The 27,991-nt window shown below is 34.9% G+C and overlaps 1 protein-coding gene and 1 long non-coding RNA gene across 14 annotated transcripts in view; one reads left to right on the top strand and one right to left on the bottom strand.

The window, feature by feature from the left end:
- The window catches only part of LOC125616533, a 2,603-nt gene extending 1,896 nt beyond the window's left edge, over nucleotides 1-707 (bottom strand). Inside the window, exons 1-3 of one of the 3 annotated variants that reach the window (XR_007347174.1) lie at nucleotides 488-707; nucleotides 152-319; nucleotides 4-67 (exon numbers count right to left, since the gene is read on the bottom strand). This is a non-coding gene — a long non-coding RNA (uncharacterized LOC125616533). Of the gene's footprint in view, nucleotides 1-3; nucleotides 320-487 lie in introns of all 3 variants that reach the window. The other 2 variants (XR_007347175.1, XR_007347176.1) reach the window with 2 other exon arrangements.
- Tbc1d31 (TBC1 domain family member 31) overlaps nucleotides 1-27,991 on the top strand; it is a 69,022-nt gene that overhangs the window by 9,904 nt on the left and 31,127 nt on the right. For 8 of the 11 annotated variants that reach the window (XM_048802079.1, XM_048802077.1, XM_048802076.1 and 5 more), the window contains exons 3-10: nucleotides 3,902-4,017; nucleotides 6,281-6,459; nucleotides 14,131-14,282; nucleotides 16,911-17,070; nucleotides 18,757-18,957; nucleotides 22,680-22,856; nucleotides 26,048-26,127; nucleotides 26,218-26,364. In XM_048802079.1, the coding sequence (XP_048658036.1) occupies nucleotides 3,902-4,017; nucleotides 6,281-6,459; nucleotides 14,131-14,282; nucleotides 16,911-17,070; nucleotides 18,757-18,957; nucleotides 22,680-22,856; nucleotides 26,048-26,127; nucleotides 26,218-26,364 (1,212 nt within the window). Of the gene's footprint in view, nucleotides 1-1,092; nucleotides 1,531-3,901; nucleotides 4,018-6,280; nucleotides 6,460-14,130; nucleotides 14,283-16,910; nucleotides 17,071-18,756; nucleotides 18,958-22,679; nucleotides 22,857-26,047; nucleotides 26,128-26,217; nucleotides 26,365-27,991 lie in introns of those variants that run through there. The other 3 variants (XM_048802082.1, XM_048802078.1, XM_048802083.1) reach the window with 3 other exon arrangements.

Below are 27,991 nucleotides of genomic sequence, written 5' to 3' on the forward strand. Positions count from 1 at the left end.
AACTCACACTGGAGAGAAGCCCTACAAATGTACAGAATGTAGCAAAGCTTTTGGTCAAAAATCACACCTTATTCGCCACAGTAGAATTCACACTGGAGAGAAGCCCTATAAATGTAAAGATTGTGACAAAGCTTTTGGTCTAAAATCAGACCTTATTTGCCACAGAAGAACTCACACTGGAGAGAAGCCCTACAAATGTACAGAATGTGGCAAAGCTTTTGGTCGAAAATCATACCTTACTTGCCACATCAGAACTCACACTGGAGAGAAGCCCTACAAATGTACAGAATGTGGCAAAGCTTTTGGTCAAAAATCACACCTTATTTGCCACAGAAGAACTCACACTGGATAGAAGCCCTACAAATGTAAAGATTATGGCAAAGCTTTTGGTCAATTATCAGACCTTATTTACCATAGCAGAACTCACACTGGAGAGAAACCCTACAAATGTAAAGAATGTGTCAAAGCTTTTGGTGAAAAATCAAACCTTATTTGCCACAGAAAAACTCACACTGGAGAGAAGCCCTACAAATGTACAGAATGTTGCAAAGCTTTTGGTCACAAATCACACCTTATTTGCCACAGGAGAACTCACACTGGAGAGAAGCCCTACAAATGTAAAGATTGTGGCCAACCTTTTGGTCGAAAATCAGACCTTATTTACCACAGTAGAACTCACATTGGAGAGAAGCCCTACAAATGTACAGAAGGTGGCAGAGCTTTTGGTGACACATCAAACCTTATTCGCCACAGAAGAAATCACACTGGAGAGATGCCCTACAAATGTAAAAAATGTGGCAAAGCTTTTGGTCAAAAAATAGACCTTGACCACAGAAGAACTCACTGGAGAGAAACCCTACAAATGTAAAGAATGTGGCAAAGCTTTTACTCACAAAACAGGCTTTATTTGCCACAGAAGAACTCACACTAGAGAGAAGCCTTACAAATGTAAAGAATGTGGCAAAGCGTTCAGTCAAAAATCACACCTTATTTGCCATAACAGAACTCACACTGGAGAGAAGCCTCACAAATGCAAAGTATGTGACAAAGATTTTACTGAAATATTACACCTTATTTGCCACAGAAGAATTTACACTGGAGAGAAGCCTTACAAATATAAGGAATGTGGCAAAGCTTTTAGCAATAAAACAGGCCTTATTCACCACAACAGAACTCACACTGGAGAATAGCCCTACAAAAGTGAATAATGTGGAAAAGTTTTAAAAAAAATAAAACTGTATTCACCACAGCAGAAGACATCCTGGTGAATGTGAAATGTGAATAAAGTAATAATACTTTTAAAAGAAAGACTAAACCTTGTGGCTGGGGTTGTAGTTCCGTGGTAGAGTGCTGGTGTAAAGAATCAGATGTAACTGCGTTACTATTACTGTCCTTGATGGAGTCTGCCTGCAAACAGGATATTCTGTCAAGGTATAGATAGGTAACAGCAGACATGCTTGAAAACGAGGTGTCTACTGTCCTTGGGAGGGCCTACTTGCAAACGAGAGACTCCTTCAAGGTTTAGATAAGGTAACTATGGACATGTTTGAAAACAAGGTGTCTACTGTCCTTGGGAGGACTTGACTGCAAACGGGATGTTCTGCCAAGTGGGCTCAGAAGGCGCTGAGAAAAATTTTATTATCTGTTCTTAACAAAGAGCAGAGCTCAACATACTCCAGGCCGAGAATAGATTAGCCATGAGAAGCGGGTCACTTCTGATTAGAAAGTAAAACTTCTGTATGCTATGTTTAATTAGCTGAAAGACCTGATTTATTGATGTTGGAAGGCTGACTTCTTTGTTCACAATACTATAAAAAGATTGCTTGTACACAATAAAGGACTTTTTTTCTGCTGCTGCTTTGCTTGCTCTGCTTCTTCTTTCTTTTCCCATGCTGACCTGCAAGTGAATTACTGCAACATGCTAGCCTTTCATGTTTGAGATCCTGGGTTCGATCCTCAGCACCACATAAAAATAAATAAGTGAAATAAAGGTATTGTGTCCAACTACAACTAAAAAATAAACATTAAAAAAAAGAAAGACTAAACCTTATTAACAGAATTTATACAGAAAAGAACCCCTACAAATTGAAACAGTGCAGCAAAGCTTTTAATAAGAAATCAATTCTTTTCACCACTAGGCTACTTATTCTGGAAAGAAGACATCTAAATGTAGAGAATGTAGAAACATTTTAATTATATATCATATATTACTAGACATCAGAGAAAACACACTGGAGAGAAGCTCTACAAATGAGACCATTGTATTACCATTACTCTAAGAAAGGGACAACATTTAATCCTCACCACGATAAACATAGCGTAGAGAAAATTTTGAAATGTGAAAATTGACAATGTGACAATGCCTCCAAAATTTATTCAGCAATACTCAGCACCTGTGGATGCATACTGGTTAGAGAAAATACAAATGGAAAAAAAAATTGTAGCTACATGTTTCTTAAACACTGCTTATTTTTGGAGAATTCATTGTGCCCAGAAACCCTAAAAAGTTAAATAATATATCTAAAATGTATTTAAATTTTAAACTCATTAAACTTCTGAAAACTCATACTAGTAGTGAACATTGAACAGATTTTGTCCAAAATGTATGCCTCATATAACAATGAAACATTTATAATAAATGTGAGAGTATAGTAAAGTTATTATCTATATATTACACCTTGATGTATATGAGTATCAGTAAAATACTTAACTCATTTAAATTTAGAAAACAAGTAGTTGTCTTTAAATTTTGCTTAAATTTATTAAGCATTATCAAGTTATTTTGTAGAAATATCAGTCATAAATATCATATGCATAGTGAAGAAACCTCATCTTTCAAAGAATATAATTGTTTTTCTAAATCAAAAATTACTATTTTCACTCTTGAATACTGAGAAAAGAATTATATGAAATCTATTTTTGATGTGTAACACTCAAGTGTAATATTTTAAACTTTTTTTTTTTTTGTATTTCAGTTTAAGTTTAGGTATTTTTATACACTGAGCCACATTCCTAAGCCCTCTCTCCACTTTTTCAAATTTTGAGACTGTCTTGCTAAATTGCTTGAAACCACACTAAGTTGCTGAGGCTGAATTTAAATTTCTGAAATTACTCAGCTTCCCAGTTTGCTTGGATTACAAGCATGGACCATCATGCCAGGTTTACAGTGCATTTTTTTAACCTATATTTACCTTATGTATGCAATATGTCTTTATAACTGAATATTTGTTTATGTGTTAACACTCATGTATTGCATCCTGTTGTTAAATGACAGACATCATAGTAAGAAATAAAAATAAAAGTGGCAGAGGATGTAGCTCAGTGGTAGAGCACCCCTGGGTTTAATCCCTAGTACTGAAGGAAAACAACAACAAATGATGAAAGTTAATATAACCAGTATTCTTTGAATCCAGAGGTGCTTTACCACTGAGCTCCTTTTCTTAATGAATTCCTTTTCTTCCTTGCCTCTCCCTCCATTCATTTGCCATTGCTGCCAGGAACATCTTCCTAAAACACATGCCTGATCCTGATTTTGCTTTGCTAAAAACTAATGGTGGGTGCTGGGGTTGTGGCTCAGGGGTAGTGCGCTTACCTAGCACGCAAGAGGCACTGGGTTCAATCTTCAGCACCACATAAAAATAAATAAAATAAAGGTATTGTGTCCATCTACAACTAAAAAAAAAATTTAAAAAAACTAACTTAATGGTGGCTTCCCATTTTGTGTAAGTAAAATTCAAACTCTTTAATATGACACGTAGCACTTTTCATAACCTACTTTTTGTCTATCAAAATGGCTCATTTTTCTGGGCCTCATTTTCCTCATTTCTAAAGCCTCCTCCAGCATAAAATTTGTGGATTTATATATAGAATTTCTGATTATAACTAAGTGATCTCTTCATAGGTTTAATCTTGTTCAGCGAACAACACAAGCTTGCACGGCTCTGGCCTTTAATCTTCATAGGAAATCTGAATTCCTTGTGGCATTGGCTGATTATTCTGTTAAATGCTTTGATATAGGTAAGAAGTCCTCTTCTTTGAGTTTTGAACCAGAGCAAATCATAGACTGAAGAACTGCAAAGAATTAACCCATAAGACTGCCCTCACTTCAGACACAGTGGCAAGCTGTGGGGTGAGAGTAGGGAACAGACCCAGGACCCTCTTCACTTCAGATAGGCTGCTTCCCAACTCATGGTTCCCCAACTACCTTCAGGTTCGGTGATTCATTAGAACAACTCACAGAATTTAGAAAAGCATTATACTTGTGATTATAGTCATAACGTAGCAAAAATTAGAGCCAGCCAAAGGAAGGAGAGGTATAATATAATCTGGGAATCTTCTAAAAGGGAAGCTTCCTTTGTCCTCGGGGACACATTACCCTCCCAGCACTGACCTGTAGCAGTCAGCACCAATGTTTCTAACCCCGGAAGTTCACCAAGCCTGGTGTCAGGTTTTATCACTAAAAAGGTATGATTGATTGAAATATCGCCCATGTGGTAGAATAAATTTCTAGTGCTCCTGCCCTCCCAAGAGGCTAGACTCATAGACCTTCTAATGATGTGATTGGTCTTTCTGTGCAGTCAGGCCCTACTGAGTTCTCTTCTTAACATAAACCATTTTTATGTTGCCTGAGGGACCACCATGAATAATGGGTTGGGAAATTACCTCATAGGAGCCTAAACAAAAACCAGACCTCTCTTTGGAGGAAAAACTCCTTATTCTATAGGTATATATTAAAAAGAAAATAAAATATATGTATAATAACTGGTATGTTTTATACCACATTATATATAATATATACATATATAAAATGTATTATATATACTATTTATGTTATATATATATGTAATATATATACGTATGTACATGTATATATATATAATATTAAAAAGCGTGTTCACTGTAGAAAATTTGGAAACAACAGAAAAGTATGAGGATAAAATAAAAATTATAATTTTACTGTAATATGTATACATATACATATACATATTGGAGGGGTTACTGGAGATCGAATCCAGAGGTGCTTTACCACTGAGCTATATCTTCAGCCCTTTTAAATTTTTTTTTACTTTAAGACAGGGTCTCACTAAGTTGCTTAGGACCTCTCTAAGTAGCTGAACCATTTAATGTATCAATTTTTAATTTTGCTAATTGACATTGAAAAAACATAATTTCATTTAATAAAGCAGGGACATTAAAGAATAATATTTTAACATTAGCTTTATGAAAAACTTACAGTATTATCCTTTTTTCATTTTACTGAAGACCAGTGAAAAATTAGTCATTAACTAATACCAGACTTTCCATTGGTGTTTGGAAGCCACAACTGTTTTCCTAAGAAATTTGTTCCTGTATCTTCAGTTTTGACCCAGTTTGAATGTTTCCATGTTGTTGTCTTGCTTTCTGACTATTCTCAGTTCCATCTTTATGGAGGAAGGATTCTGGTCATAAAAGTAAAGCTTGCCCACTGTAGAAAATTTGGAAACATTACAGAGAAATGTGAGGATAAAATAAAAATTATTATACTTTTACTACTTAGTGATAATTATCATGGATAGTTTTTGGTGTTTTCCTTACCAGGCAGTTTCTCTGCTTACACAAATACACATACCTCAAAATCAATTTTTTAAAATCAAACTTTTCTCTTTCCCATGCTGCAAAATCTGTTCTTCCTCTTGTTTTTCTTACATAATAGTATCAGTATCTACTTCCATAACTAGAACCACTGGAGTCATAATTCCTCCTTTATCTCAATACATTAATTTGATCACTAAGTCCTTTGATATTTCTCCTTCATAGCTTTTGAATTTATTTCATTTTTCCATTATCCTTTCTTAGTTTACCTCATCTCCTGCCTGGATTTTTATAGCAACACCTAAAGGAGTCTTGTTCAATATCTTCCCTTCTTCCAGTACATACTCCATATGTGCTCAAAGTATTCTTTGTAAAATATGGACCATATATGCTACTCTTCTACATAAAACTATTACCCACAAGAGAATTCCCAGACTCAGTGTCACATTTGAGGCTATTCTCAAACTCTTTGTAGGCCTCATCCTCTGATACCTCCATCAGACACATGTTACTAACATGTCCCATGGTACACTTTATCAGCCAGCCATGCGGGCTTCCCTTTTCGTGGATATTGGTGGAGGTGCCTTATGTAATATGTAGTTATCAGTTAAATCAGTTCATGCATAGTGTTTACGTACAGTAGTATGTATAGGTGAACATGTAGAATGTATAGTGCTTCACTTGTGCAACAATTTTATTTTTACCATAGTCACCAAGGAGCTAGTTAGCTGGATGAGAGGACATGAATCATCAGTATTTTCAATCTCTGTGCATGCATCAGGGAGATATGCCATCACCACTTCTTCTGATACAGCACAACTGTGGGACTTGGATACCTTTCAGAGAAAAAGAAAACTGAATATTCGCCAGTCAGTGGGCATACAGAAGGTGAGTGATAGGCATCTTGGCATGTGCTTTTCAGACTAAGTTTTCTTTTTTAAAGTTTTATTATAATTACAGCTGTGAAAACCCAACTCTCACAATGTGATGGTTTCAGTTTCTAGCTGCAGCCCCATAATTTTGTTATGAGCAACTTCAATCATATAGCAATTTGTCTGTATTATGGATTTATCCATCTTCCCATCCTTCTGTTCATTAATTCTTTGTAGTGTGTTTTAAATCATAGACATCAGTGTACTTGAGCCTGTGTTTAATTGACTATAGTTCAATATTTATTAATGTAAGATTTTTATATGATGAAATACATAGGTCTTAAGTATTCATTTGTTAAGTTCAACAAATGCATACACCCATATAACCTATATAGCCCTATCATTACCATTATCCCAGAAATTTCCAACATATCCTTCCTGGGTAAGCACTAGTATAATGTTTTCCACCATAGGTTGGTTTTGCCTTTTCTAAAATTTCATACAAATTAAATTACTCAGTAATAGTTTATGTAAGGTTTTTTCACTCAGCATAATGTTTGAGATTTCATCTATATTTTAGGTATCAATAGCTTGTCCATTTTATTACTTATTAGTATTCCATTGTATAAATATACTACCTTTTTAAAAATTTTTCAATTTCTTAACTGGGAATGGTGACAGATGCCTGTAATGCCAGTGACTTGGGAGACTGGGGTGGAAGGACCACAAGTTCAAGTCCAAGCTCAGCAACTTAGCAAGACCCTATCTCAAAATAAAAACTATATGGTCTGGGGTTGTGGCTCAGTGGTAGAGCGCTTGCCTGGAATGTGGGAGGCACTAGGTTTAATTCTCAGAAGTGCATATAAATAAATAAATGAATAAAATAAAGGTCCATCGACAACTAAAAAAATATTTTTTAAAAAACCTTATATATATGAAAAATTAAAAGTGCTCAGGGTGTAGCTCAGTTATAGAGTACCCTTGGGTTCAATCCCCAGAACTATACAGACAGACTCACAAATCCATTTCTTTTGCTTTTAAGTTTAATTTTTTTCTTTTTGATTAGCTAAGTACTGTTTTCAGGAGTATCTAGGTCTCCCATGTGATAGTTTACTTTGCTTGAGGTTATATTGTATTTGCAGTATTGCTTTTAATTTCTTTGTTATTAACAGGAACAGCTAGTAATGCATGTCAAACCAAAAATTTGTTTTGTAGTCCCCCTGGAAATCCCAGAGTTCCTTTGTGTGCCTTTAATAATTAAAAAGAGATAAAGTTATAGCCAGCTTATTCAGTAGGGCTTTAGACTAAATGTCTTAGTAGGTCTTTTCTTCTTTAATTGCTTTAGCACTTAAATTGAATTTTAAATTCCAAAGAAAAGAGCATTGGGAATTGGAGCCCACAATGGAAATAGAGTTATAAAACAACAACACAAAGACCATCTGTTCCTTTTACCATGAAATTAAAATTATACACACTAGATAGTTGCCAATGCTAACCTTGCTTGGTAATTTAGACATTTTAGTTTAAAAAAGTATGATTCCAAATATTAGTGGTATAAGAATAAAATTAAATTTGGGGAAAAAAAGTATATGTATGATATATGCATATAAGTGTACTATTTTAAGAATAGAACGCCATAGTCTATAAATTACCAGCAAACTCTTTCTTAAAGAACTAGATTGTAAATGTTTTTGTCTTTTCAGGCCAAGAGTAAAATTATATAGCCCCTTAAAAATGTAAAACATTCTTAGTTCCTGGGCTATACAAAAATTAGAGGTGGGCTAGACAGTTCTACCACTGGCTTACACTGTTGAAAATAGGAAATAAATATCCTACTCTTAAAGTAAAATTTAAGTCTTTTTAAATTTTTACTAATCCTGGATTTTTATTCTAGGTTCTGATTTCTAAATTTTAAGTAGAACTTTGAAATATTTTTTTATTTTGCTGATGCATGAAATCCTTGAAGTAACTTTCTTTGGGTCTTTTGCTATGAAGTTCCTTTTTTTTTTTTTTTTTTGGCCTTCTCAGTTTGGTTTATTTTGCTTAACATAGGTGTCAAGATCCATCCATTTTCATTTAAATGACATAATTTTTTTCCAGATTCTTTTTTTAAATTTGTTTTAATTAGTTACACATGACAGTACAATGATCTTGACATATCATACCTTTGAATCAAATGGGGTATAATTTCTCATTATTCTGAGTATATAGGTTGCAGAATCACATTGATCATACAGTCACGTATATACATACAGCAATACTATGTCTATTTTATTCTGCTGTCCTTCCTATTCCCCCTTCCCTTCCCTCCCCTCCCATATGAAGTTCATTTTATGATGGCACTTTTAGTGCCATCATAAAATATTCCACTTTTTAGTCTAAAAATGTTCCATTTTTTTTCTCCATGACATTAACTTTTTGGAGATATCAGGCCAGTTGTTTTGGAAAATGCCCCACATTCTGTATTTGTCTTAGTGTTTCATCATTGTTGTTTAACTTGTTTTTTGCTACTGTGCATTTCTTATGAACTAGAAGTTAAATCTAAAGACTTTGCGATAGAGTCATGTTAAACTTTTCAGCAAAATATTTACCAATGCAAATCACTTAGCACAGTGCTGGTTGCCCAAAAGTGTTTAACTCGGTGGCAAAATAGGTTTTGACCTTGGTTAATAGGGCAGCAAAAATTTGAACTGAATTGATGTGAGGTTGTAATAACATATTTGAGTATAAGCTGTTGGCATAGGTCATATGATGCTATGGAATATGTGTTACATTGCAGTACTTAAGTTGAAAATAATTCTGAAATACATCTGGCCTCAAAGGTTTCAGACAAAGAACTATGGATCTTTGTTTCAAAGTGTTTTTATTTATTTATTTGCTACTGGGGATTGAACCCAGGGGTGCTTTTCCATTGAGATATATCCCTAGTCCTTTTTGTTTCTTATTTTGAGACAGAGTCTCACTAAGTTGCCTAGGTGGCCATGAACTTGAGATCTTCCTGCCTCAGCCTACCAAATCGCTGGGATTATAGATATGAGCCACTATGTCTGACTTTCAAAGTGGTTTTTTTTTTAAATTTTTTTTAGTTGTAGATGGACACAGTATCTTTATTTTATTTATTTATTTTTTTAATGTAGTGCTGAGTATTGAACCCAGTGCCTCACGCACATGAGGCAAGTGCTCACTGAGCTACAAACCTAGCCTTCAAAGTATTTTTAAAAGGACTCTAACCCCTTTCCACTGATTTTTTTTCTTTTTTCTTTTGGTATGTATTAGGAGCAGAAATACTAATAGCAATAGATGCCAGTTGCTTACATACAATGTAACTGGCACTTTGTTTTTATAAAAGGATAAACTGAAGTTCAGAAACATGAAGTAACTTGTTTTTATAAAAGGATAAACTGAAGTTCAGAAACATGAAGTAACTTGTTTTTATAAAAGGATAAACTGAAGTTCAGAAACATGAAGTAATCTGTTTTTATAAAAGGATAAACTGAAGTTCAGAAACATGAAGTAACTTGTTTTTATAAAAGGATAAACTGAAGTTCAGAAACATGAAGTAATCTGTTTTTATAAAAGGATAAACTGAAGTTCAGAAACATCAAGTAACTTGTCCTGTGTTGCATTGTTTGCAAAAAGAGTTGCAGTTTGAATTCAAACCTGTCTTTTCGAAAAGCTTTCCATCACACCATATTGCTTCTCAGGTAAACCAGTTACACCTCTTCAAATTATTATATTGTGATTCTTTTGTTGAAGCTTCAAAGTAAGATATTCAGTTCTTCATGGATTTAGGAATAAATCCTGGCTTTATGATTCCTGTGGTTTAGTATGTATCAGAAAAAGTTTTTAATTTTATTCATTTATTTAGGTACTAGAGATTGAACCCAGGGGTGTGTACCCACTGAGCCATATCCCCAGCCCCTTTTTTAAAATTTTTCATTTTGAGACAGGTTCTCACTAAGTTGCTTAGAGCCTCACTTTGTTCCTGAGGCTGGCATTGAACTTGCAATCCACCTGCCTCAGCCTCCTGAGCTGCTAGGATTATAATAGGCACGCATCACCACACCCAGCCAGAAAAAGCTTTATGATGGATATCAGGACATGTTTAATAGTGTTGCCAAGCTTAATTCTGGGTCTCCTTACAATGAGAACTTGCTAAATTATGCATTTGACCTTAACTTGCTAATGTAACTATCCTAAAGTCTTCAGACTTTAAGAATAGCTTACATACATCTCAAAATTGAATTGGAAAGTTCTGATTTGGATATAATTTGTGTTTTGTCCCTCAGAGGTGCAAGTGCTGGTCCTTAATGTGGCAGTGTTGGGAGATGGGGCCTTCATTGAGGCTCCACACTTAGAAGGAATCAATGCAGTTCTTGGGGGACTCTGGTAAAGGAGAAAGAGATTGTGAAAAGAGCAAGCCTGGCCCCTGAATTCCTCTGGCTTCTTGCCTTGTGGTTTCTCCCTCTCTCTTACCCTTCCAGAGTGTTGCTGCTATACTGTCTCCAGAAAGCCCTCATCAGGGCTGAGCAAGAGGAGGTACCACACTCTTAGACCTCTCTAAATGTGAACTATGTAAACCTCTTTTACAGATTCCCTAATCTCAGGTATTTTATTATGGAAACAGAAAAAAAGACTAACACAGAAAGTTTAGGATTTTCACATTCTACAAGGAAAAACTGCAACCCCATCCCTGAATTCAACACCCCCAATATATATTGTTAATGTTTTTCCTAAGTTTTTTATGGTATCAAGAGATGACACTATCTAAATAATAGTGACATATGATTCATTAAGAACAATTTTGTAATCATTAAAATCTGGCAATTAAAATCACAAATCTAGTAATGAATAATCATGCAGGCACTAATCTATCACAACTATTCCCCTAAAATAGCAATTGATGCTCATTAACTTTTAAGCTTTTGCTTCTCCAGTTGGAATAAACTTTATTACTTTTCTAGAAAAAATGACTGCAAATTATAATAAGAATTTCATTATGTCATTTTTGATATTTTTAAAAAATATTTATTTTTTAGTTGGACATAATACCTTTATTTTATTTATTTTTACTTGGTGCTGAGGATTGAACCCAGGGCCTTGCATGTGTTGGGCAAGCACTCTACTGCTGAGCCATAGCCCCAGCCTTTCAAACAGTTTCTTAATGTATTTATTATAGATTATAATGTATCTATTGTAAATATCTTCTATAAGACCTTTATATTATAAATTTTCCTAACATAATCAATCTCTTAGCAGACTACTAGGAGTTGTGTTTAGCAAGTGAGCCAAACACAAAAAGTGACAAGGTGGATCAGATCCTTGTATGATCTACCAGAATTTTATGTAGTTATTAGCATTTTTATTGTGTCTGATTGACATTAATCCAGAATAGATGGTTTTAATTAACCAGTATATTTCATGGTGTGTTGTATATGTGTAAATATTGTGCAGGGCTGCGGATGTGGCTCAAAAAGTAACAAGCTTGTCTGGCATGTGCGGGGCACTGGGTTCAAACCTCAGCACCACATAAAAATAAAATAAAGATGTTGTGTCCACCGAAACTAAAAAATAAATATTAAAAAATTCTCTCTCTCTCTCTCTCTCTCTCTCAAAAAAAAAAAAAAATATTGAGCAGATGTATTCATAGAATTGAATTTGAGGCCGTTTAAGCTCTGGTGAGAAAATGTTGGTCAATTTTAATTAAAATTTTGTACTATCAAAAGGAAGTATTATTAATGCTTGTATAAAATGGAAATTAAGAGAGTAAAATAAAGACATTTTAACTCTGCTATTAATGAATTTCTCTCTCAGTTCTTTATATAAATCAAATCTGTAATAAAATATGATCATGTATGCCTTTTCACCTTTTTAGTCTTATAAATAATGCTTATATTTATCTTAAAATGATTTCCAACTATTCTCAAAGGACTGTCTCTCTCTCTTTTTTTTTTTTTTTGTACAAGGGATTGAACCCAGGAGCGCTTTTAAATTCTTTTAAATTTTGGGACAGGGTCTCATTAGATTGCTGAGGGCCTTACTAATTTGCTGAGGCTGGCCATGAACTTGTGATCCTCCTGCTTTAGCTTCCCAAGCCACTGGATTACAGGAGTGTGCCATAGCACCCAGCTTTAAGATTATTGACTAATAAAGCAAATTTCTGCCATATTTCTTTGAAAAAGAATGATACATGATTAATATCAGCAATAGGTAGAATTTAATTATTCCTTGAAAGCTGGCCTAAAACCATACAATGCAAACCCATTTCCATGCTTGCATGACAAGGTTAGTAGTACAGTGACACTCTACTCCAGAGAAGGTATAGCTGCCCACGTGGTCATCAAAACTCTGAGAGAACCACCCTAGCAGTCTTCAGGCTCAAGTGATATCCAAGGGAGAGGAAACTGCCAAACGACTTTCCTCTGACAGCACAGGACCCCCACCTCTCTGTCCAGACTCAAGGCTATAATCCACACAGTGAGGACTGTCAGTTCTTTACTATATCAACTGCTCTGAGGCAGCTCAGATGGCATGACTTAGGACCCAAACCCTTATGTTTATGGGGTATATCAAATGGGAAAATAACCAACAACTTCCATGTATGCAAGGTAAAAGGACTCATTAGAATCTGTTCTCCATACATCAGATTCTCTTTGAAATCAGAAGATACTCCTTATTCAAAAGAAATAAGCAGATAAGGTCACTGAGACTTTCCACATTCTAAACACAATTAAAGCACAACGACCATTTATATTCTATGATTCAGTTCTTTAATTCTTCATCTATGGAATAGAATTAAAAGTAGTCTTGACTTAAATATTATGCTCATCTTTAATATCCTTAGTTTATCTGCTCTCTGACTTCAACCCTTTCNTTTTTTTTTTTTTTTTTTTTTTTTTTAATGAGTAGAGTGAGTACAGTCTAAAGTAATGATAAAAAATATAGTATAATAAAAACATAGAGCAGAAACATAGTCATTTATTATTATCAGCTAGCATGTACTGTACATTATCGTGTGAACTATACTCTCACAACTGACAGTGCATTAGGTTTGTTTACACCAGCATCACCCACACACTTGAGTAATGAGTTGTGCTACCACCTCACTAGGTGATAGTAACTTTACAGCTCTATTATGATTTAGGAGACAACGATGTTGACCGAAAAGAAACAATGAAACATTATGTGGCAGATGACTGATAGTTAATTTATAAATATGTGTTGGGGGTGTGTGTGTGTTTTATAAATATGTGTTGGGTGTGTGTGTGTGTGTGTGAAGGATATGTTCTGAGAGATATGTGGTTTGGTGATTTCATTACTGTATATTGTGTGAACATCAGTTTGTTTATGTGTCTGTCATTGGTTTTTGAATAAATTTGATGCTCAGAATGTTATTTTCATTTGAGTCCTTTAATAAAAGATAAAAAGTTTTAGATTTTTACTTAGAATTTTGTGAATTGTCTAGTCATTACAGTCACATAATCTTTTAGTTGAAAAGGTTTTACCATTTCTTTTTTAGTGTATTATAATTTATGAAATATCAGTATTATCCTGTCATGTGTTAGAAATGTATTTTTATCTAGTTTAAAAAAAAGGTAATTTTTTTAAAAAAGGAAAATTTACTGTATAATTTTAAGAGGACTATCTAAACCTTACATAAAAGATAACTTGTTCTATTGCTCTTTAGGTTTTCTTTCTTCCTTTAAGTAATACCATCCTCAGCTGTTTTAAAGATAATTCCATCTTTGCCTGGGAATGTGATACTCTTTTTTGCAAATATCAATTGCCAGCTCCACCTGAAAGCTCAAGTATTATATATAAAGTGTTTGCTGTGACCAGGTAACGTGCATTTTAAGACACTGGGAATTTTTAAAGAAATGTAATTTCAGCTGAAAATTACAAATTTTCATTGATTACCTTCTTGTCGAGTAAGGAACAGTTTTCTTCAAATTTAGACGTGGTCTGCAGGCTTTTTTTTTTTTACTTTATTTTTGCAAAATTTCAAAAATACACAAAAATAAAAAGGTGCATGAACTCTTAAGTACTCTGACCAGCTACAGTAATCAACTAATGGCTACTCCTGTTTTTGTCTGTATCTATTGCTCCTACTGTATTGTTTTGAACAAAGATTAAGTATATCATTTCATCCATAAATATTTCAATGCATACCTCTAAAAAGAGATAAGGGCTATTTTAAGAACATAACCATAGAGTCATTATCACGTTTTAAAAATTAAATATTTCTTAATATTGCCGTACATCATTGTTAAAATTTCCCTGATTTGTCTTTTTTATGACTGAATTGTTTAAATCAGCCACAGAACAAGGTTCACACATTGGATTTGGTGGATATGTATTTGTTAACTGATCATCTCTCCTGCAGTTTTATGTATTGTGGATTTTACTCTTTATGTCTATGTTATATTATTAATATGTTCCTATTATGTATGTATTTCCTGTACGCTGATTATATTTGTATATCTAAAAACTGGAGACTTTATCTGAGCAAGAAGCAAGAAAATCTTATAAGTGGTTTGTGTACTTTCTTCAGGAGCAATCTAGAACCCTTTCTCTTCTGATTTTAATGGCCATTAATAATCATTACCTAGATCCACTTTTGGACAAGTGGTTAGCACAATGGTGCTATTTTGACTTTCCTTCTTCACTTATTAACTAGTTCTAATTCTGTCATTTCTTCACTTATTAATTAGAACCCTTTCATAGAAACACTTCCACTCGTCCACCCTGATTACTTTGATATATAGTTTGTAAAGGAAAAAACAGAAAAATGCTTGATTTTCTTCTCTTTCTTTTTTCAGCCAGTTTTCTATGTAAAAATTGATTTATTGGCATTTTTCAAAGGTGGTCATTGAAGTTTTTTATATTTAATCTTTGTAGACTCATAGATTTAACATAGTTGGTACATTTTAATGCAATGCAGTTTTAGGAGTTTTTGTTTGTTTGTTGTTGTGTGTGTAGATTGAACCCAGGGGTGCTTTAACACCCACCTACATCCTGTCCTTCTTGTTTTTTGTTATGAGACAGGTCTCTTGATAAGTTGCTGGGGCTGGCCTTGAACTTGTGATCCTCCTGCTTAGCCTCCAGAGTCGCTGGGATTACAGGCATACTTCACTGTGCCCAGCTTGCCATTAATAGCCTTGGTGGTGCATTGGTTCTTTCATCTTTGACCAGTGGGATCCTTTTCAAGTTTGTTCTTGAATCCCTTTTGATACCACCCCAGTTGCCTATAGTAGCTTTTATGCTTTCTGATAGGTCTAGATATTCCATGTCTATCTTGTACATTTTGTCCCAAGCCTGGAATTGGCTATTTCTCTAAAGAATGTGAGTTCAGTTTATTGGAAGATGGTATTTTGAGCCCCTAATCTTGTTGTGATTGGGTTGATCAGTATTTCTAGGCCTCTTCAATGGAAGAGCTGGGAAATTGGAGTCAATTCCTCTTTTCTCTCACTCTTCGTCTAGGTCATCAGTAAATCCCATCAACTATCAAACCATCATGGATCTCACACTTTAACAAATTACACTCATCAAATCGAGTTGTTCAAATTTTTTGTCCATTGTCACTGATCTTACCCTAGCCCAAGCAACTTTAGTCTCTTTTCAGACTGCTGTACTAGCCTCCTTATTTAGTCTACTTATTTTCACTTCCATTTCCTAACATCAGTCTCTGCACAAGCAGATAGAGTGATCTTTTAAATCATTGTCAGTGACGCTGGCGATATAGTTCAGTTGGTAGAGTGCTTGCCTAGCATGCATAAGGCCCTGGGTTCAATCCCCAGTACTAATTAAAAAAAAAAAATCATTGTCAAGTCCTGTCACTTTCCTATATAGCTCTCTTCAAAGAGCTTTATTTCCTCCTCTGTCCCTGGCTGCTACAGTGATAGCTGCCTTTTAGTAGGAACTTGATAAGTCCTCGAATAAATAAGCAATAGCCTTGCAAACCAATACTACTTATACTTTTTGCACCTTTCCTTCTTTGAGTAGGAAAAGTTTGGCCTTTTTTAATGTTTTTATATGTATAGCAATGCACTATCAATTCTGTATAATTGTATGTGAAATATAAAAGTTGTATAGTTGTATAGTGAGAGATTATGCTATAAAATGTAAATGTTACTCAGAAAACCCCTGATCAAGTGGTCACACAAGTGTTTGTTAAGCTGATGCCTTAACACAAAAGGTGAAAAAAATGTATGCATATACACACCCCTGTAAATGTAAACTGTCCTGTCTGGTAGCCACTGGCCACATGTGATTATTTAAATTAATAAAAATAAAAATTAATTTCCTCAGTAGCACTGGTCACAATTCAAGCAGTCAGTAATCATGTGGCTAGTGGTCACTACTTTAGACAGCATAGAGAGCATTTCTGTCATCACAGAAAGTTCTGTGGAACCGTAATGCTGTTGACAGGTCAGCTGGTCTTACTTTTTCATCTTTTTGGTAATATAGAGATGGTCGAATCCTGGCTGCTGGAGGCAAATCAAATCACCTTCATTTGTGGTGCTTAGAAGCTACACAGCTCTTCAGAATTATCCAGATGCCAACTAAAGTTAGAGCCATTCGCCATCTGGAATTTCTTCCTGATAGTTTTGATGCTGGTTCTAATCAGGTTAGTAATGGAATTGTAGGACATTAAACTATTTTAGCTTATACTTATTTAACTTATACCCTGACGGACAAGAATCTGAAATTCTAAGTATATTTTTTTTAATATTTATTTTTTGCTTATAGGTGGACACAATATCTTTATTTTTATGTGGTGCTGAGGATCGAACCCAGTGCCTCATGCATGCTTGGCGAGCACTCTACCTCTGAGCCACAACTCTAGCCCCTAAAGTATATTATTTTTGTGAAGAGGCTAGACTTGAAAAAATTGCAAAATCTTATGTTCTTTATATTTCTCACAAATATTTACCTTAACTTTCTTATTTTAATTGACCATCATGGACCTCACACTTTAACAAATTACACTCATTATGTTTTATGCATACGTACATACATACATATGTATACAGAATGTTTGCATATATGTATCATATCTATTATACATACATTTTTGAATAGATAATGCATTCACATGGTTGAAATTATAAAACTTATAAAAAGCAGGTAGTGGTAAGGGCCTCAGCCCTCTCTCCCATGGGTCTGATCCCCTATAACCACTGTTTTTATATATAACATCATGTTTTCCCCTCTTTTTATACAAACCTTGCACCTTTTATCCTTCACTTAATTTGGAGATTATTCTCTATTAGTATAGAACTTCTTTTTTATAGCTGAGTAGTGTTTCATACTTATTTTTTTAAATCAGTTTTATTATTGGGCTCCTTAGTTAATTTTAGTCCTTTCCTGTTACAAATAATATAGCACAGAACAGCTTGTAGCAAATGCCATTTTACACATCCTATTTGTAAGATAAAATTCCAGAATTGAAATAATGGCATAAAGATCATGTGCATCTATAATTTGGATAGGATCTTACCAAAAGGTTTCCATTAGCTGCAGATGAGGGAGTTTGTTCTCTACCAGCTGATGAAGAGAAAAACACATTTTTGAGACTGTCCCCTCCAAACTAGTTTTTGTATAACAAGCAGCATCTGCATTTTGAGGAATCAGTTGGTGTTACCACTTATAGCTACCTGCTCTGAGAAAGAGCCTATGCCTAAGGCCCAGAGAGCAGAGAGTTTGTTTGCTTAAACTTTTTTATTACATGCTTTTAATGTTTCAAATTCAAATTAATTTTTTTCTCTTAAAAGACTAGCTTCCCTCTAACTCATCTACAACAAAGATGTTTTGCAACCCCAAATCTTTCTCCACTCCCCAAATATTAGTTACAATTGCAGAAGACAGGTAAACAGTGGGGAGCCTCACCAGGAGACATGGGTGCAGGTAGAGGGGAATTGGTAGATAAACCCTGTCTTCTCTGCTTCTGACAGCAGTGGAGGTAAAGGTTTGAAACTGTTCAGTCATGTATCCCCTCTGTATGTCATCAGTGGACATGGCATACCTGTGGGGAGGGAAGATTCTTGTGTCACCTTTCATAGTCTCCCAGGATGCATTCCTGGTTCTGGTTAAAGCCAGATTTGGGCTTGAACAGAGCAAATCAACATGAACCATAATTAGTGCTTTTAAAATGTATAATGTCTCACTGAGAATGGATCTTCACTTGTCCCCCTACCAAAAATTATATTCATATATGGATACACACATGCCTAGTAAAGTATACGAATATACAGTTTGACTTTTAGACATTGGAAATGTTTTTTAATAATTCTTTGTTTCTTTCTACCTTTAGGTTCTTGGAGTGCTAAGTCAAGATGGTATTATGAGATTTATCAATGTACAGACTTGTAAACTTCTCTTTGAAATTGGAAGCCTTGATGAAGGAATTAGCACATCAGTAATTAGCCCACATGGACGATACATTGCATCTATTATGGAAAATGGAAGTCTGAATATATATTCAGTTCAGGCTTTAACACAAGAAATAAATAAGGTATGATATCAAGTAAACAACATCAGTTTTTTAAAAACATTTCAGTATTGTATCAAGAATAAAATCCATTGCACGAACAGTGCAACTCTACATCATGTACAACCAGAGAATTGAAATGTTGTGCTCTATTTGTGTACAATGAATTGAAATGCATTCTGCTGTCATGTATAACTAACTAGAACCAAAAAAAAAAAAAAAAGAAGAAGAAGAAGAAGAATATCCATGCTCCTCTTTTCTGACTTGGAACTTACCACCTATTTTTTTGGTGTATTTTGTTGCTCTTATTCCCAAAGCCACATTTCCAGTTGTGATTTCTCACCAATGTTCCTTGCTTAAGTGGTTGCCTTTTTAAATGACCTGTTTGGTGTCCTTGTCTCATGCAAGATATCATTCATGATCTCCTTCCCACAAGAGGTATTTAATCTTAGTTTCTTTATTTCTGTCTCCTCTTTCTTCCCATCTTGTGGCTAGAAAACTTGAAGCTCTGTGACTGTTTCTTTATTTCCTAAATCTTGTTAATACTAAGTCATATAATTTCTTAAATTTGAAATATCTGTGTGCTGCTTCTCTGTCTCCATAATAACTGTACTTGTTTTTTTTTCCTCATAAAGTACCCATGAATAGCAGTAATTTAAACAAATACCCTAACTTTAGAGCCCACGGTGCTATCCCTGCCCATCAGTCTTATCTCCTGTACAACATTTTTCTAAAATACTTTCATCATTATTTCTTAAATAATGACACTTTAGTGGCTTCCTTCTTTTGCATTCTGTCCAGACTCTTCTACTTGGCTCTCAATGTCCTCTCTAATCCTTTTACCTCACTTATTTTCCCATACTTAAAACTTTTCTTATTGTCCATAATCAGTAATCAGCCCACATGGATGATACATTGCATCTATTATGGAAAATGAAGTCTGAATGTATTCGTGCATATTCATGGTCCCTTGTTGGAACCATTTTTATTTCTGCATCTGGTACCTACATCAGATACACTCCCAGCCCTCTGCTGTGGTTCTCTAAAAGCCCTCCAGCTAACAAGTTAGATTGTATGCAGACTCCTAGTCGTCCTAGGGAAGTTTGTGCCCCAGCCTAGTCACAGACTAGTGGAGCAGGTGTCTGATTCTTAACACAGTATTTGTGTGTGTGTGTGTGTGTGTGTCTCTTTTTTGCCTTTACCTTTCTAAAAACATTATACAAGTAATAAGTGTCTCATTTCAGGAAAAAAATCAAAAACTACCGATAACAAATAAATAAAAATTACTTAATGTCTCAGCATTCTCAGATGACTTTAATGTTTGCATTCTCAGTCTTTTGTCTTTTTTGTATAAATACATGCAGTCACCCCTTGCTATTTGTGGGTATATTTGAGAATTTGCCTATTCACTAAAATTTATTTGTAAAGCCAAAATCATTTCTTGCGGAGCTTTTATAGTCATTTGCAGATGTAGTAAAAATTTTGAGTTGCTCTGTGCCCTAAAGTTGAACAAGGCAGTGCTTTGCTTTCTTGTTGCAGCTCTTGTATTCTAATCTTGTCTCTTTTTCGTGGTCCTTTTAGTGTCATGTTTCTGCACTTTGGGGCTTTCTGTTGTGATTTCATGGTTTAAAGTGAAGCCTAGTCATAGTGCTATAGAGTTGTCTGTGGTGTTTCTGAGCACAAGAAGGCTGTGCTGTGCCTTAAATGAAAATATGTATGTTAGAAAAACTCATTTAGTCATTGTCACACTGCTTTGGGCTCTGGGTTCAATGATAATGAATCAACAATGTATATTGAATGAAGTTCTTTCTTTAAACAGAAGCACACATAAAACAAGGTTATATTATTGATCAGTTGATGAAAATGTTGTGGCCAGAGGCTCCCAGGAATTTAACTCTTTTCCCCTAGAATCAGGATTCAATATTCACTCATTCAGTGTTTGAAGTAAATCCACAGAGCTGCGAATAATCATCTAAACATGTGTATGTGTAGGTGTCTATAAACATGCATCTTCTCTAACATTGGATTATACTCTGTGGTTCTTACTTAGATTATTATGTTTACACATAACATATAGCAATATTTTATGTATTATAATATTTATTATATATTAATATATTTAAAAATATTTGTACATTATCTATCCTTAATGAGAGACTTTTCAGCCTTATTAGTTAGTTTTTCAGTACTAACTAAACCATAGAAAGAGGCAGGGAGGTATCTGAGAACAACTGTGGTAGGAGTGACTCATAGAGTTCCTCCATGCTCTTATTTATTGAGCAAATTGAGATGACATTGAACAGAAAACCCAGCTTAATTTAAACAAGGTGGAATACTCTTTCCAAGTTTTGGGTACATCCCCTGCACCATCATTGTCTTTATGGATCTTCAGCTGCATATTCTCTAAAAACCTGAACCCACCTGTGTACCATTCCTTCCACATTTTGTTTCTGCACTTTCCTTGTCCTGAGAGAATTTCTGATACTGGGCTAATAATAAGTAAACGGATTCTTATGTGTTGAAATTGTAACAGTACAAAGGTATGTCAAATCAGGTCACACCTCAGGCCCTGACTCTTGGAGGTTGTAATTCAGGTGGACGATGAAGTACAACTAGGGGAAAACAACATTAGAATAAAAAAAAAAGTTTGATACAAATTTAGAAGAAAGGGTTGAAGTCAGAGAGCAGATAAACTAAGGATATTAAAGATGAGCATAATATTTAAGTCAAGACTACTTTTAATTCTATTCCATAGATGAAGAATTAAAGAACTGAATCATAGAATATAAATGGTCGTTGTGCTTTAATTGTGTTTAGAATGTGGAAAGTCTCAGTGACCTTATCTGCTTATTTCTTTTGAATAAGGAGTATCTTCTGATTTCAAAGAGAATCTGATGTATGGAGAACAGATTCTAATGAGTCCTTTTACCTTGCATACATGGAAGTTGTTGGTTATTTTCCCATTTGATATACCCCATAAACATAAGGGTTTGGGTCCTAAGTCATGCCATCTGAGCTGCCTCAGAGCAGTTGATATAGTAAAGAACTGACAGTCCTCACTGTGTGGATTATAGCCTTGAGTCTGGACAGAGAGGTGGGGGTCCTGTGCTGTCAGAGGAAAGTCGTTTGGCAGTTTCCTCTCCCTTGGATATCACTTGAGCCTGAAGACTGCTAGGGTGGTTCTCTCAGAGTTTTGATGACCACGTGGGCAGCTATACCTTCTCTGGAGTAGAGTGTCACTGTACTACTAACCTTGTCATGCAAGCATGGAAATGGGTTTGCATTGTATGGTTTTAGGCCAGCTTTCAAGGAATAATTAAATTCTACCTATTGCTGATATTAATCATGTATCATTCTTTTTCAAAGAAATATGGCAGAAATTTGCTTTATTAGTCAATAATCTTAAAGCTGGGTGCTATGGCACACTCCTGTAATCCAGTGGCTTGGGAAGCTAAAGCAGGAGGATCACAAGTTCATGGCCAGCCTCAGCAAATTAGTAAGGCCCTCAGCAATCTAATGAGACCCTGTCCCAAAATTTAAAAGAATTTAAAAGCGCTCCTGGGTTCAATCCCTTGTACAAAAAAAAAAAAAGAAGAAGAAGAAGGAAAAGAAAACATTGTTAGACATTTTACTTATACTTTTTACCTGAAGAATAATTATACATAATTTCAGAAATCATATATAAAGACCTATTTTCCAAGGATATCCACTGTGTGTGTACATATAGTTTTTTTTTCTCCTTTCAGCCACCACCTCCTTTAGTGAAAGTAATCGAAGATTTGCCCAAGAATAAACTGAATGCCAGTGATGTTAAGATGATGGTTCCTTCAGGAAGAATACAGCGGCCAACAAAATCCAGAAATAGCAAAATTCAGACTAGAATATTAAAACAAGACCTCACTGGTACTTTTGAAAATAAAGAGGTAAGAATATTTTATCATTAAATTCTGTTTTATCATAACACCATTGTAGGCAAATTTTGTGATTTGTAGGCCACTATCACTTCCCTGTCCTGGAACCTAAAGGAATATTATATGAAGAGAAGAACATGGTAACTGAAATTACATTGTGCTTTTATGCATTTTATGTTTTGACATAAATGTAGCACATGTTTAAGTACTTTAAAAAGACAGTACAGAACTGTACTGTCTAATATGCTAGCCACTAGCATGTGACTGAATACTTGAGGTGTGGCTAGTCTGAATTAAAACACTTTCTAAAACACACTCTAAATTAAAACACTTTCACAGTAAGAAGGTGTGAAAACTTAGAATCAATATTAAGCTGAATTTTCCCTATTTCTCTATGTTTTGAATGTGATTCCTAGAAAATTTTTAATTTTGTAGCCCATGTTGTACCTTTTAGACAATGCTGATACAGAAAATAATAAAGGGGGGAAATTCAAGTATGCCTTTCTTTCTCCTTGCTCATTGTCCCATCTTTATCCTCCTAGAAGTAGCTGGGATGCTAATAGTAGACTTACCTTTGAGGGTAGAAATTTCAGTGAGTTTTCTTCTTATATAAATTTTTGTGTGTTTTCCTAACTTCCTCTAAAGCACTGATAGTACTTTGGAATAGAAAGAGAATATAAATATGAATAAAGAAGTTATGTCATTTTAGAGGAATTTTTAAGCTCTTTATTGATGATAAATAAATACGCACACTTGCAGAGTACACGAGTATACACGAGTATACAATGAATTTTCACAAACCAGACACACCAGTGTTACCATGACACGTATTAAAAAAAAAAAAAGGAACTTTACCAGCACCTTGCCAACTGGTTGAAGCAAATTTACATGCCCACGAGCAGTATTTGAGAGTTCTAGTTGCTCCATGTTCTCACCAACATTTGGTATTTTTCACATTAGTTTAAATAACTTTATCTTGAAGCCTTTTAAAAATATGAAACACACACACACAGAAGAATGTATAAAGCATATTACAACTTAATAAAAATAAATAAAAAGATCACATATGTACCCTGTGTTGGGTGGCTCTAGTACTGTCTTCATATTTGGTGCTTTGTTACACACATGTAACAGTGAAAAGATCCAAAGCACAATTAGCAAAGGTGAAGTCTAGAGAAAAGCAGGCCACGTGCTTCCCTGAGTACTCTCCCCCTGGGTCACAGGGCATACTTGATTCCTCCAGCGGTAAATTCTGAAGGCATATGTGAAGTATTGTCTATCAAGGAAATCATTAGACTCAGTGCCCAAGGCTTTTGCTGGTTATATAGGCACCTGCTTAACATGTTTTAAGTTCCAGACTTTGAGAGAAAAGTGAACACTCTTAAGTGTTCATCATAAACCACATTATACAATTTAGGCACATTGAACAATTCTTATTGGTTGTGAGGATGATAGAAATTCTTCCAAATTCTATCTTCTAGACACAAACATGAGCCAAACTTACAAACAAGCCTTCTAAGGGTAACAGGACTAGACATGCTATATTTACTTTTTTCTGCACATACCCATTTCTACATTAAGATATAAAGCATTAGCAGGAGCTTTGGAGCCTTCTAAGTGCTTATCACACTTTTCTCTTCACCCCATAGATGTAACTGTTGTTCTCTCTTGTGTATTAATGATGTCATTGATTTGCTTTATATTTTTATGACTTCTCTTCATGTAACCCTAGAAACTATCACTTAGTTTTAAAAAAAATTGAATAGCCAGCACAAAGCTAAAGCTGTGTGAAGATTGGGTGGTATTGCTCCTATTCATTGAACGCTCTAGAAGAAGATGAGCTGAGTGCTACCCGAGACTTGACCTGGAAGTCTTACATATGAACCCTGTGTCGGATGGTTGTAATACTGTCTTCGGATTTGGTGCTTTGTTTGATTCAGCATTCCAGGGAATTTACAAGAGTCTTTTCTGGGAGAACTAATGAATATGATCACAGGTGACTTATGAAAATAAAAGGCTTATCACAATCAGAGTTTCTGGCAGTCCTCTAGTGGACCAATGTGGATCTCCTACCAAATGATGTCAGGGAGTGAGCTGCTTCTGAGGAACCCAGAGCCAGCCCTAAGGAAGAAGTTCAGTGAAACACAGCTGTGGGAAGAAATGCATGTCTTCAACGAGGCTTGGCACCAGGAGCTGATGGCCAAGACAAGAACAGATAAAATTCAGCCCCAACTCCCCAGAGTGTTCTATAGTTTGTTTAACAAGAGGAATCAGCGGTGGCCAGTATCTTGTTGGCAGTAGTCAGCGTTTCTCCTTCCTGGATCACTTTGCTCCTGACTGGACTGGTTGCACTCTGTGTCTGGTGTCTGGTTCTTGAATGGGAATCTTCTTTCATCATCATCTGGGCTTTCCTTCACTACTTTCTTGAATATTTAGTTTCTTGTAGCAAAAAGATCACTGAACTAAAACAGAATTGGGTGTCAGGTTTGAGCCAGGACTTGCAGATTCCTGACCATGAGCAAGTCACTGAACTCTAATCTTCCCATTTTCATGAATAAAGGAAGATAACATCCCACCTCCTTTATGTAGTTGTTAGCATCAAATGAGATAGTTTATGAAAATAGCTAAAGCCCATAAAAATTATTTTTCTACTAAGATTAAAAATTGACTTGAAAGTTTTAGATGTAAGGAGCTGTCAGAAGTTACTGAGGATAAAAGGCTGAACTAGATAAGATTTTCCACCAGAATTGGCCTTCGTGCTTTCATTTGAGGGAACTGTTGAGAATTTTAAGAAAAAGAGAGAGAGAGATGGTGAGGGAAGAAAGAAAATTACAACCATGGCCCCAGTCAGGCTATTCAAGCTAAGAATAATTTTTACATTTTAAAATGGCTACATTTTTAATGGCTATGTAAATATCTACACAATATTTTTTTTATCTTTTCCTTTGGCTCCCAAAACCTGAAGAATTTACTAACTTTTTAAAAAAGTCCTCTCCTGGGAAAAGAATACATAATAAACTATATTTGCTATGTATCTGTCTGTGCTTAAAGGAAGGAGGGAGAGAGTGTGTGTGATATAGAATCTGGTGATGTGAATAATATTTCTTACTGTGTGTGTATTCTAAAGTTGGAAAGCCACCGTGGACAAGATGACCATGTTTTCAGTTTCATGATTATGTCACTTCTTTTTCTTCTTTTTTTAGAATGAATTGTCAGATGGATTAAACAAAAAACGTTTACAAATCTTATTAAAAGGCTGTGGTGAATATCCAACAAAATACAGGTAAAGTTTTAAATCTTTTATTGTTAAATCATTTTTAAAATTTCAAAATTTTCAAAAAAAAATTTATTTAAAAATATATTTTAATTTCAGAATGTTCATTTGGCGTGCTCTATTACAACTGCCGGAAAATCATACAGCATTTAGTAGCCTAATAGATAAAGGTATTCATGAGGCATTTATCAACCTTCAGAAGCAATACCCCATCAAAAGTAGGAAACTACTCAGAGTATTACAGAGGTATGTTCCGAAGATTGCAGAAATATGTGTATATATAAAACCTGTAACTCAAAACTGCAGTGTTTTACAATCCTCCCTTTGTATTGTTCAGTCAGCTTTGATTAGCCTGTGTTACATACTAGTAAAAATAAAACAGATATATATATATATGAAAATTAGTTTGCATTGTGTTCTAGAAAATAGGAATCTTTCAAATGATCTTCAGGAACAGAGCTGCATGGTAAAAAGAGTTTTGAATTTGGAGGCAAAACACCCAGTTTTAAGTCCTTGTTCCACCACTTGACAACTGTGATGTAGGAGATGCTATTTTACTTCTCACCCTTCAGTTATCTGAAAATGGGTCTAACAATACCAACATCATAAGATTATTGGAGTAATTAGATGAGAACCTCTTTTAGAATGCTTATGCTAGTGTATATTTCATATTAAGTACTCAACAAATATCAATAATATAACCCTTTAAAGTACTTCTCATGTTTTAAGCACTACAAATATATATACTTAACTTATTTTACAGATAAAAAAAACATAGAAGCATAGGGGCTAGGGCTATGGCTTAGCAGTAGAGCACTCCCTCGTACATGCAAGGCCCTGGGTTCGATCCTCAGCACCACATATAAATAGAGAGATAGATAGAGCGATAGATAGAGTGATAGAGAGATAGAGCAAGCAAGCAAGCATGGAGAAGTTAGGAAATATGACGCAGTCATGTAAGTGCAAGACTTACTAAATTAAGCTTTTTTTATGAAAAGTTGTAAGCATAAGTATGCGTAGGAATATAAGGAATATTCTCAGTGGGGCCTGTCACCCAGCTCAGTAGCTGCCCATTCAGGCAAGTCTTATTGTGTTAGTACTTCCACTCACTCCACACCCCTCTCACACCACCTGCCTTGTCTCAATTCACTTTCACACACCCTACTAAATAGTTGTACACATATCTCTAAAGGATAGGGGCTCCTTTAAGATAAGCAAGCACTTTACCATTATCACACCAAAAAAAGAATTAACAAATTCTTCAGTATCCTTAAGTACCCCATCATCTTTTCCATTACTCTGACTGTCTTAGGAAATTTTTTATGGTAAATCAGGGTCCAAACAAGGTGCACACATTACATTTTGTTGTTATTCTTTTTGAGCTTTTGTTTTAATCTACCAATTCTGATTCCTTCTTTTTTTTCGATTTAGTTGTTGAAGAAACCAGGAGTTAACTTACAATATGAATTGTCCATATTTTGGAGTTTTCTGATTTGTTCCCATGGTGTTATTTACCATGTTCCATTTTGTCTCGAATTTACTATAAAGTGATAATCAAGCTAGGGTCCTGCTCTGGTACAAGATTTTTATTTTTTACCCTTTGATGTTTGTTTTTTTGTTTTTCAAGAAAACTTTGTAGGTGGCCTTATGTACATCTGTTAGGAAGTTTACTGATTGTCCCTCTTTTGGAGATGTTAATGGTTATTAATGATCATCCAATAGGCCTGTTACTTCCCCAGAGATCAGCAAAACACTGACAAAATCTAGTTCTATCATTTCTTCTCTTTTTATGAACTGGGAAATTTTTTAAATATTTTTTTTTAGTTGTAGTTGGACACAATACCTTTATTTCATTTATTTTTGTGTGGTGCTA

The sequence above is a fragment of the Marmota marmota genome, unplaced genomic scaffold (genome assembly GCF_001458135.2).
Source record: "Marmota marmota marmota unplaced genomic scaffold, marMar, whole genome shotgun sequence".
NCBI classification, from domain to species: Eukaryota; Metazoa; Chordata; class Mammalia; order Rodentia; family Sciuridae; genus Marmota; species Marmota marmota.